The sequence below is a fragment of the Pteropus vampyrus genome, unplaced genomic scaffold, assembly GCF_000151845.1.
Source record: "Pteropus vampyrus isolate Shadow unplaced genomic scaffold, Pvam_2.0 Scaffold357, whole genome shotgun sequence".
Classification (NCBI taxonomy): domain Eukaryota; kingdom Metazoa; phylum Chordata; class Mammalia; order Chiroptera; family Pteropodidae; genus Pteropus; species Pteropus vampyrus.
This window is the reverse complement of record NW_011889138.1, coordinates 9,629-21,097: the sequence shown is the minus strand read 5'-3', so window position 1 is coordinate 21,097 and position 11,469 is coordinate 9,629. Positions and strand designations below refer to the sequence as shown.

Genomic DNA, 11,469 nt, shown 5'->3' with positions numbered 1-11,469 from the left:
CTGCCCTCACTGTCCGGTTTTCCTGATAGGACAGCAATAAACACATATAAAAACAAAGAGCTGAGATCCTTTTATCTTTCCAACATTATTGTGCCAAAAAAACTGCTATCAGCTTGGGAGGAAACCTGAAAGTTTGTAAAGGTTGTTTTTTTCCATTTGTAGCCTTGTCTCCATTCTCTGTGCCTCCTAATTTTCTTTTAAAAATAATACCGAGATGGCTTTCTCAGTAAACTGAAGGGGAGACCTGCGGCTGAAGGTTTTCACAAGTGCACAGTAGCTACTGGATCTGTCTCCCATGTACTGTCACAGGTATGGCAAGACCTAAGCTGTATCAGATTCCAATATGACTCTTCAGGACAAATGGAGACCTGTCACAGAAGGTTTACTCAGCGATGACAATTATATGGCTCCTCTTTGTTTGGAATTCTCAGATGGCAAGTAAGATGTTTTCTATTGGCTAAACACTGTCCTTAGTAGTCATGTTCAGAATGTCATTCTCTAGTCAGCCTCTGAGGCTGACAGAGGTGGACCCACAGGTGACATCATTTCTCTCCTTTCTTTCAGGTCCTAGTCCTTCCATGATGAGTGAGGGCTGAGTAGTGGCTGGATGCTTTCTTACATTCACTGCGTTCATAGGGTTTCTCTCCAAGGTGACTATTCCTGCATTTGAAAAGTTGACAAAAAACAAAAAAAAAATCTTTCCAACGTTCCTTGCACTGAAAGGGGTTCTTCCTCCAGTGCTCATCCCCTTGTGAAAAGACCAAAGCACTGATAGGCTTCTGTCAGGAATGGACCCGCTGGTGCTGCAGGAGGTGAGACCTGCGTTTGAAGGCCTTCCCACACGCCATGCACTTGAACGGTGTCTCCCCAGTGTGGATGATGGAGTGCTGCAGGAGGTAGGTGCTCCGATGGAAGGCCTTCCCGCACTGCATGCACTCATAGGGCTTCTCCCCAGTGTGGACACGCTGGTGCTGCAGGAGTTCGGAGCTGCACCGGAAGGCTTTCCCGCAGGCTGCACAATCATATGGCTTGTCGCCGGTGTGGACAATGTAGTGTTGGATGAGGTGTGCTCTGTTGCTGAATGCCTTCTCACAGTCCTTGCACGTGAAGGGCCTTTCTCCAGTGTGGGTCCTGTGGTGCCGAATGAAGGTTGAGCGGTGGGCGAAGGCCTTCCGACACTGGCCACACTCGTAGGGCTTCTCCCCGGTGTGGATCGGGTGGTGCTGCGCAAGGTAGGACCTGCGTCTGAAGGCCTTGCCACACTCGGCACACTTGTAGGGCTTCTCCCCGCTGTGGGTGAGATAGTGCCGGATGAGGGTGGAGCTCTGGCTGAAGGCTTTCCCACATGCGCTGCACTGGTAGGGCTTCATTCCCGTGTGAACCCGCTGATGGCGGACAAGGTACCACTTCCTGCTGAAAGCCTTCCCACAATGCTTGCATTTGTAGAGGTTACTCCCTGCACCAATCGTGGGGCCTTTCCCTGGTCCCTGAAGGTCATGTTCATGGGCAGCCTCTCCCCATGGCAGCCTGGAGTGCAGACTATCATCTGTCCCCAAGCCGTTATCTTCAAGGCTCATTTTCCCAGGATGGGTGCCCTTGTGGGGGTCCATCTCTGGCCTTGTTTCCAAAAGCCCTTCCCAGTCACTGGCTCGCCCCCACCCAAAGTCCCTTGAAGATCCCTGAGTCAGGCTTCCCTGGAGAAAGGCTCCCTCGCACAAAACCAGATGAGAAGTGCTTGGCTCCCTGGTCTGAAGTTTTGCTCCGTCACCTGAAGAGAATCCAGGATGTAAAAAAATTAATTTCTGGTGTTCGAGGTGCATGCGCACACACTCACGCACACCTTGAAAAAAGAAAACAATAAAACAATCCATCGAAACATAGTATAAATAGTGGTTAGCACTGTAGGAGGAGCTATTGGCAAGGACTGGGCATCAGGAACCTGCCAAAGTCCTGGAAATAGTCTAAATTTTGACTTGGGTAGAAGACACTTCAGTTATACAGGTGTAAAAAATTTAAGCTGAACCCTTAAGATCTGTGCACATCGCTGTATAATTCCAATATAAAATAATTAAGGAGATTTTAAACAAACAGGTATGGAAGTCAAATGTATACACCTTTTCCAGAAATGACACACCTTTGAGGAACTTGGCTTTGTAAGTAGAGTGCACACTAGTAGTGGGCCTTTACAGATCGAAAAGCATTTGTGTTTATTTTTCCACAAGTGTACACACCTTGAGCACGGTTGTATGTTGAGTAGAGAGGATGAAGACACAGACAAGGCAGAAAACAAGTGAAGAAGTGAGTTCCCTGAGAAAGCGCAGGTACGATATAGGCTCTGCAGGATAAACTGGCCATTATCAGAGATAAGACATGGTCCGCACAGACAAGAAGGGAAGGCACAAGTGTAGGGCAGACACAGATGAGCCTTTAAAGGTTCAGAAGCAGAAAACAGAAGCATGTACTCTTTATTTTAACATGACATTGATTATGTGCTATGATATCAGCAACCAAGGAATTGGGGAGGATTTGGAACCTGTCTGAGTGGATGCAGGAGCTGATGCAGGAAAATGAGCTGGCCAGAGGCACAGAGCAGATGGGGGATACCTGGTACGAGTATCTGGCATCTTCTAGGCAAAAGACTATGGATGAAGGTAGTGAAGGTGATGAATTCAGGAGACATAGCTAATCTCAGATGGGCAGGACTGGGGACGGGTGGCTGTGAGGTCTGATAGAGATGGGAGATGCTGAGGTGCTTCCAGTGTTCTCACCTGCCTGGATGGCTGGAGCTTCTCTGAACTGGGAGTGGGGAGGAGTGAGCGTGATCGTAAGTGTCTTCTAAGGCATGATGAGCCTCTAAAGCTCCTCCTCTAAGTGGAGATAGGGGAGGCATTTAAAACATAGGGCACTCATAGGCTGGCTGAGCAGCCTAAAGGACTATAGAGAGGAAAGACTGGGCCTCAGTGTGGGTGACCCCAGACACAATCAGCAGCATAGATGTGAACCAGACATCCCTGTGGTGTCTGTCTCTCAGGGCAAGCAGAGCAGGGGGTTATAATGCGAAGGGCTGCTTATGAGTGTTTGACGGGCAAATGGGGATGGATGATGCGTGGAGAAGGCAGGAACGAGTGAAATATAGAGAATATATGGTAGAGACAAAACTTCTGGGAGGAAGAAAGGCTCCTTTCCCCTGAGCCCAGAAAGAGAGGTGGGGGTCACTATCACTCATTACAATGAACATAATTACACGGCTACAATAAGACCAACTTTTGTCGTGCCTTTCTGCAGGCCAGGCTCTGTGTTAGTATCTCATTACAACCTCAAACCACCCAATCATACAGGGACTGTCATCGCTCACTGTCTGAGGGCAGGCTGAGATGGCATAAACCCAGCCCACTGGCTCTTCTTCCCAAGTGCACAGGTAACCCACATTCCCTGGTCCTGAGCACCCAGATGTGGCCAAATACCTAGATCATGTCAATAGAACATGTGGATGTGAAGTATGTGTGCAAAAGACTGTAACTTCTCTTTGTCCCCTCTTGTTTTCCCTCCACCAACTGGGTTGTGCTGCAGTAACTTCACAGCTACATACTAACATTGGAAGGCACCTGGGTCTCTAAATATGGGTGTGGTTCAGAGCTGACTGCTAAAGCACACAAAATCCTGATGCAAGACAGCAACAATGAGAATCCGCAGGAGGTCACAAAGAGTTGCACACAGAAGTTCAGAGGCAGGAATCCCCTCACATTCTGAAGACAACCATGATCCCACTTGACTGCCTGTTGGCTCCTACCTGGACAGGTGCTATGTGAGAAGCCTCTCTTCGCCATCCACAGCTCTTGCCTGTGCTCCAGCGGGTGGATCAGCTCTGGCCTGGGAACTGGATGCCCTGTTGACGGAGAAAGATACCAGACATGGGTGTTTTACTAAGAAGAATGAAACCTCTCTATCCTGTCTGGGCCTTCACAACAGAGGCAAAATTGTAAAAAAAAAGCTGCTCCTAAGGTAAAGAAAATACTGACGTGTAACCTGGACACCAAGGACATAAATCACACTCTTGGGCTGCAACTGCTATGGAGGGTGGTGCTGTCTGTCTACACAACACCACTGCCCCTGAACTTCTCCGGCCGAAGCCAGCCCTGTCCAGGCACACACTATTTTCACACACAGCCACAGTACATGGGAGGTTAGCGCATCCTTCCAGAAGTATTTGTAATTAATCTAAGCCACTGGTTCTCAGATACTCTGTGCTTCAGAACCACCTAGGAAAGCCTGCTTGCAATCTCAAAACAAAAGAAACAAAATCTCTTGTGGGTGAGGCCTGGGCATCAGAGTTTGTGAAATCTCCCTAGAGGATTCAGGTGCCCAGACAGGCCTGAAAACTGCCAGTAAAAAAACGGGCAAATGGCATCCTGGATCATCAGTGATGTAGAGAAGGCAAGGAACCAGAGCTAGATTCTCATCCTGAAGAGGAAGTCTTCATTCCAGTGGCGGAGGGTGCAGAGGCTCCACAAGGGCGCCTGCTGCCTGTCATTGCTGCAGCCTCCTGCATCCCCACAAGTTGCCTGGTACATGGAGAGCAGCAGAGAATCTCTCGCCACTGACAACATAACCATGTGCCTGGATCCCCCAACCTGGGGCTCCTCATTAGGTGACGTGGCAAATTTCCTTCAGAAGGAAGCCAGTTTGAGCTGGTCTTTCAGTTACACACAGCCAAATACATCTCAACAGAGATGGGAGGTACCAATGACCGAGGCACTAGGACCCATTGAAATCTCAGTCTAAGATGCATCTAGACAGGTCTTGGTAATAGTCCCTGATGTGTGTTCCGTGCCTGGCACCAAGCTCAGGGAGGTGAATCAGTAGAAAAGGTAAATCAGACATTCCTTTGGCTCTGCCAGGAGCTGAGCTCACTCTCACCTCACACTCATGCTGGTTCCCCCACCTGGAACCCCAAACCTCCACGCCTGCCCCCACCTCCCTGCCCTGGGTAGTTTTTAGCCTTCAAGTCTCAGCTCCAATGTCACTTCCTCAGATGCCTTTTTTGACATGTGCATGTTAGGTTATGACTCCCTGGTTATATACTCCTAAATTCCTCTTATTTTTCTTTTTATAACTTATCACAATTCATCTAAGAACTGATGACTATCTTCCTAGCTGAACTCAGGAGTGGTGGGTCTGCAAAGCACACACAGTATGCCATCATAACAGATGGTTTTTCTTTAAATTAACCCACTTTTTACTGTTCTTAAATATTTTATTCTAAAAAGGAATGCTGTTTTGCTCTGGTAAATGAGAAAAGTCAATTTCATTCCCCAAAATGGAAGGTTATCATCAAAACATAACAATGAAATCAAAATAATGCCATTAAGTCCCAGCGAGCTCATGGAGACAGCTCAGGGCAGTGAGTTGAAGGCTGTTTAAAAGAGACACAAACCACAATTAGAGAACATAAGAGGCTCAGTACTGATCTGAGACAGAGAAGGTAAAAGGACTGGCTTGCTCAGGGTGTCCACCCACGGCATTTCATGGCATTGTGCACCTGCTAAATCATCTCCTGTCCCAGTGGAGGACTGTGGCCCAGGCCTCAGGAAACACGTAGACACTGGGGGCCTTTTTATTGAGATCGTGTTGTTTAGGAAGATCCCTGGGTGGCAATGATGACAAATGCCATGTAGGGTCTGCCTGACTCACCCTCACTTCTGAGAATAGCCAATCACCCATGGCCCTGCTAACTGGGCTCTGGGGACACTTGACCCAACCAGGCTGGACCAGTAAGCTCCCCTCCTGTGGAGTCTGGAATATGAGCCTCAGACTGAGTCCTGAGTGTGCTGGGCACTGGGGGGAGGGTGTGTGTTTAGAAGGACATTGTTTCTACCCCAGTGATTCCTGATGCAGACACAAGGAGATGAGATAAGAGGAGAAGGGACCAGAAAACTGTGAAGAGTGTGGGGAAGTGGGAATGTGACTTCTGTGACCTCTCTGACTAGTGAGAAATCAAGAAGGTTGAGGTCAGAGTCCCCAGGGGGTGAGAAGTGAGCACTTACCCAGTGAGACCAAGAATCTGCAGGTCTCCAGCATCACCTCCCAGTACAGGGTCCTCTGGTCCAAGTCAAGCTGTCCCCACTCTTCTTGAGTGAAGGTCACAGCCACGTCCTTGAAGGTCACCAACACCTGGAAAGTCAGAGGTAGCAGTATTGGCCTTGTGCACTTGGATGGAATCAGAAGCTGCCACTCAGTCACTGCTGAAAATGCAGAGACCCAGGCCTGAATCACCAAGGCCTCTCAGGGGCTGAGCTCTGTGCGGGGCTAAAAGGAGGATGTGGCCATTAGACACAGAAAAACCTCCCTGGAGAAGTCACTGGAATTCACACAGACAATGGCAGTCCCATGAGGGCTGTGGGGCAGAAGGCAAGTGCTCTGGGACATCGGAGGATTGGCGGGGGAGAGGGGACAATCATGATAACAATTCCAACACTGGAAACAGCAGCAGCAGTAGTAGCTGAGCTTCCTGGTCCTTGCTGTCTACCTGCTCCTGCCTAACAGCTTCACACACAGGGGCAAGGGACTGTCCCTAGCTCCAAGGCCAGATTCCTGATATTTTTGAATCAAGGCTCCCGACTCTGACTCTTGCCAGCTGTGTGAATGTGGGGAGGACATCACACCACCTCTCTAAGCCTCGATTCTGCACCATTGTAGTAGTCATTCCCACTTCACTGGGCAGTTCTGAGAACTACGGAGGAGACATTCACCCGAACACATGGGGATGCCTGGAATGGGGATGTGTCCAGAGTATTCTGTGACTTTGGGGATGTGTCCAGAGTATTTTGTGACTTTTACTAATTCCCCCACAGCCCACAAGGTAAATGCAATCATCACCATTGTGTCATGGTCAGTGGCCTGGGGCTCAGGCAGATCTAAAGAGTCACCCACAATCTCACAATTAAGGAACAGAGGCGGGATCTGACCATCCATCAAAAGATGGCACAGAGTTACTAAAACATGGGCAGGTATGGGTCAGGGTACCTTAGCTAGAACTAAAACAGCTAGGAAAAGAACATCTTGAGAGGTGACACTGATGCACAGGAAGAGTTCGGAGAGAAAACCCCACAGGGATCTGGAGACAGGGCTCCAGACAAGGGGAGGGGCAAGGGTTGCAAATTGGGCGGGGTTTGGCAAGGTCAGGACCACCTGGCTAGGTGCTGTGTGCAAGGGAAGAACAGAAGGGAAGGAGCACAGAAGCTGTCATGGGGGCAAATCCGGGAGCCCTCCCCACTACAGTGGGGAGTTTGTATTTATCATAAGAGGGGGAGACCCAGTCATTCATTAATGAGTACCTCTTACTAGCCCAGGCCATTCCAGGTCTTGGTATAGAGCAGCAACAGGCACTCAGTTCCAGGGCTGGAAACAGATTCTAAACAAGCAACTAAATAAATGAACAAGACAATGTCGGAGGGCCCTAAAAATTTCAAAGACAAGAAAATAGAGTGAGGAGACTAAAGAGATTACAGTCTACTTTAGATGGGGCAACAGGGAAGGCCTCTTTCAGGAAGACACACTGGAGTGAGTCTGAAATTAAGTGAGGGAGGGAGCCACTTTGATGAGAAATTAACAAGCAAGACAATTCCTGAAAGTGATAAGAGGTATGATGAGGGCACTCTGGGTGACTGTGAAAATTACCTGTGGCCCTCTTATGCATTTGTATCCAAAGAGACATCGCACTCCTGTACACTATCATTACTGTCTGAATGGAGTCACTTTTCAAATTAAACTGAATGTCTTAAACAGGAAAACAGATTCACTAGCGTCAGTAGGAAACCAGATCCACTTGCTGTAAACTAGAAGATAAATTCCTTGGCTTTCTTGACTCCCAGCCTGCCTGTCACCTTTTCTACCCTAACGTAGCAACAATCCCCGAAACGCTACTCCTGCCTCTCCCCACCGCAGTTCTTAACTTTGTAGATGGTAGAGGCCTTCTGCTGGAACGAGCCTCTAACATCCACACAGACCCAAGAGGCATCTCTGTGGCAACAGCTCCCAGAGCGGTGATCCCTGGCTGGTGCTGGACACTGAGCACACATCACCTACGTATCCTTTCTAGTTCCTTCAACCCAGGACGAGAAACTGTCAATGTTCCTATTCTATACCCGAGAAAACAGAAGCTGAGGCAGTCGGGGAAAGGGCACAGTCGGAACCCACCGCGAGGTCGTCCCAAGCACGCGGCGTGGGGTCAAGGGTCAGGGGAATTCTAAAACCAACGTCTTTCCTGCCACGCAGCATCCACTTGGGGGCAGAAACAGGACCGGACTCCATGTAGCCCGACCTGGATGCCGACTCGGAGCCGAGGGTGACCCCATTCCGGGGCTTCGAGACACCGCCGCTGGGATAGGGCAAGAAGTCACCAGACACCGCCGTCCAGAACAGGCGAGGGGTCTGGGGCACCGTCCACTCACCTCCGCCGGCTCCATCGGCGCGGCTGGTACACGTGGGGGCACCGGGCGTCACCCGGGCTCAGCCGACCCTCCCCCAGGTCCCACGAAGGTGCAGGCAGGGCTGCCTTGCAGTTCTGACCCGGACCCGACCCCTCAGACCAGCAACGCCACCAACGGTCGTCCACCCCAGAGACACCGGAAGTCCCGCTCCTATCAACGCGAGTGGGCAACGCCCCCTTTCTGTGTCGTCATCGTCTGGCGCAGAGCACAGCCTTCTGGGTAATGTCGTTTTTTCTTGCATTCGTCCAGGCGAGAGATGCTCCTCCCCTTCTGGGAGCCAAGGGCCAGAAAGGAACGCTGGGAAGGGCAGTGCAGAGGCTCCAAGGCTTCGGATACTCCAAAAGAAGAAGGTTATGTGTTTCTGCCTCCTGTTATTTCAGATGCTCCTAACGGAGCAAGTATTGTAAATTTTTAAAACTTCACATTTTCCTGCTGCCTCAACATCCCCATGAACAGGCTGTGAGCACCACACCCAGGTGACCTGGTGTACCGGTGTGATCAGGCTGGCCCCTGACATAAGTTTCCTTTCTTGTCCTCCCCTTCACCTGCTGACATTCCAACGTATGGATGAAATCCCCTCAAGCCATTTGCTTGTGTACTCCTCCTGACTCCCAATAATGGCACTCGCTCTCTAGAGGGGCTCTCCTCCTGCTTGGTTGAGCTCCATCCCTGGGCAATCATCCCATTTGGCCCCCTGAGTGGGGTGTGGTGTCTTTATAAAAGAGGCTCCAGGAAGTTCCCTTGCTCTTTCCTCCAGGTGAGGACAAGCAAGAAGAATGCTCTCTGTGAACCAGGAAGAGGACTCTTACCAGACACTGAATCTGATGCCTTGATCTTGAACTTCCAGCCTCCAGAACTGTGAGAAGTAAATTTCTGTTGTTTATAAGCCATCCAGTCTAGGGTATTTTTTTTTTTTTATAGAAGCCTGAATGGACTAAGATAGATATAATTCATTTTAAAGTCTTAGACTTCTCTGAAAAGAAGAGCCCTTTACCAAATGTTTTTTTCCTATGACAGTGGCTGTCATGATCACAGTCTGAGCCTGTGTGCAAAGGGAGCATCTTATCCCAGAAATAAACATTTAGTTTTTGTTTGAGGATGCTGTCAGTGATCCATATAGTTATTCTGAAAATTGCTAAGTAGAGTGATGGTATCAAGTTGTTTCCTCTCTTTTCTGAATAGACTGTATTTTGAGGTAACAATAGGTTATGGAATATTCTTTATAGAGGATTTCTAGCTAATACATAAAGAAGTAGCAGTAGAAGTAAGATACGAAGTTTCAGCAGCTCATAATCAAACACCCAATGGTCATCATTGCACGCTGACACAACAGATAAAAGATGCATGGCAAATTGGTATGGCATTAAAAAAAAAAAAAAAAACCACTAACATTAGGACCTAATCGCTAAAGAGAAACACCCAGATATCAGACTGTGCTTATGTTATACAGTCACAATTTTTTAGCATTGCATGGGGAATATTACAGCCATAGACTGAATCTGGATTTCAAACTTATTTGGATGGCAAGACTATTCACTGAAATTGGGAGTAGTAGGCAAGATGGTGGAATTCTGTTACGATGAACTCAAGGTGTGTTTGAGGCATTCAAGTGGAGATGCTGGATTGAGGAAATGGGGGAGCATTTGGAACAGACTCAGTAGCCTGAGTAGCCTGAAGGACTGAGTAGCCTGAAGGACTACTAGAGGGGAGGGACCACAACATTGCAGTGAAGCTAATCCATTCATTTGATGGCTTCAGCTGCCTCTGCAGTCAGATATAGTATAGACAAGGTCAAATATCATAATGGTATTTTTAAAGACACAAAGGCCAGGAAGACACAGCACAAGGGAATGCCTTTGAGAATCTAATTGAAGAAGAGCATAATGAATAAATGAGAATGTGGGAAACAGAGAAATGCACAGTATAGTAGATAATAATTTCAAGGGGAAGAAATGTCCTTTTTTTCCCCTGAATATGGCCTACAAGAAAATGTATATTACCACTATTCATTATGATTAATATTATGACATGGATATGTGAGAACATAGATGGGTAGAACCAGTTTAGATTACAGTTAGTTGTCAGTTTCTTAAATATTGAAACATTTACATACTTTTAAGTATTGGCACAGGATAAATAAAACATATATTCACATAAAGAATTGTATGCCTATGTTCCTTGCAGCTTTATTTCTAACAGCACCAAACTGGAAACAACCCAACTGTCCATTAACAGAAATATACATTAAAAAATTCATATTCTATGAATGGAATATCCATAGAGAATACTACTCAACAATAAAAAGAAAGAACTATTCACATAAGCAATATTGATGAATCTCAAAATAATTATGCAGTGTGAAAAATATCAGAAAACACTTTATGATTCAATTCATATAAAATTCTAGACAATGCAAACTAATCTTCTGTTAAAGAAAGCAAATCAGTGGATTCCTAGAGGCCTGGAAAGGACAAGGAGAGATTATAAAAAGGTTCAAGGTAAATTGTGGCTATGTTCAATATGATTATGATTGTTTTATGCGCTTATATGTCCGACAAAAATTTTCAAATTGTACTCCTTAAATACCTGTTATTGCATACCAATTATGCCTTTTAGTTTTTAAAAAATAGTTCAAAATAAAAAATCTGGATCTCCCACTTGTTTTTAGCAACCAGAAGTTTTAACTAAGCCAATTCCACTCTATTTTTCCTTATTCCTGGGGAATGGCAGCCCTGAATCCATGCAGGAAATATTGTCAAGCAATGGATATGGGACAACACTGGTTGGATCGCAAAAGCCACATCCCTGGACAACAGGATCTCTATTCTCTGCCCTCATTTCCCTGCCTTTACAGCAATGTACCTGAGGTACGGGAGATGCACACACAGCTAGGAGGTCCTGTGGTTCCTCACAGTCATAGACATTGGAAGATTCGTGGATGTGCTTTTAGAAGAGGCACGTTCCATCTCATTTCCTGCAG

General features: G+C 47.4%; 1 protein-coding gene across 1 annotated transcript; it reads right to left on the bottom strand.

Moving 5' to 3' along the window:
* Window positions 1–6: 6 nt before the first annotated feature.
* ZNF550 (zinc finger protein 550) lies at window positions 7–8,632 on the bottom strand. Its single transcript, XM_011379155.2, has 4 exons — window positions 8,451–8,632; window positions 6,045–6,171; window positions 3,791–3,886; window positions 7–1,768 (listed from the first exon to the last, which is right to left on the bottom strand). Exons 1-4 carry the CDS (start codon window positions 8,463–8,465, stop codon window positions 783–785), a joined length of 1,224 nt encoding a protein of 407 aa, XP_011377457.1. The 5' UTR covers window positions 8,466–8,632; the 3' UTR covers window positions 7–782.
* Window positions 8,633–11,469: the final 2,837 nt, after the last annotated feature.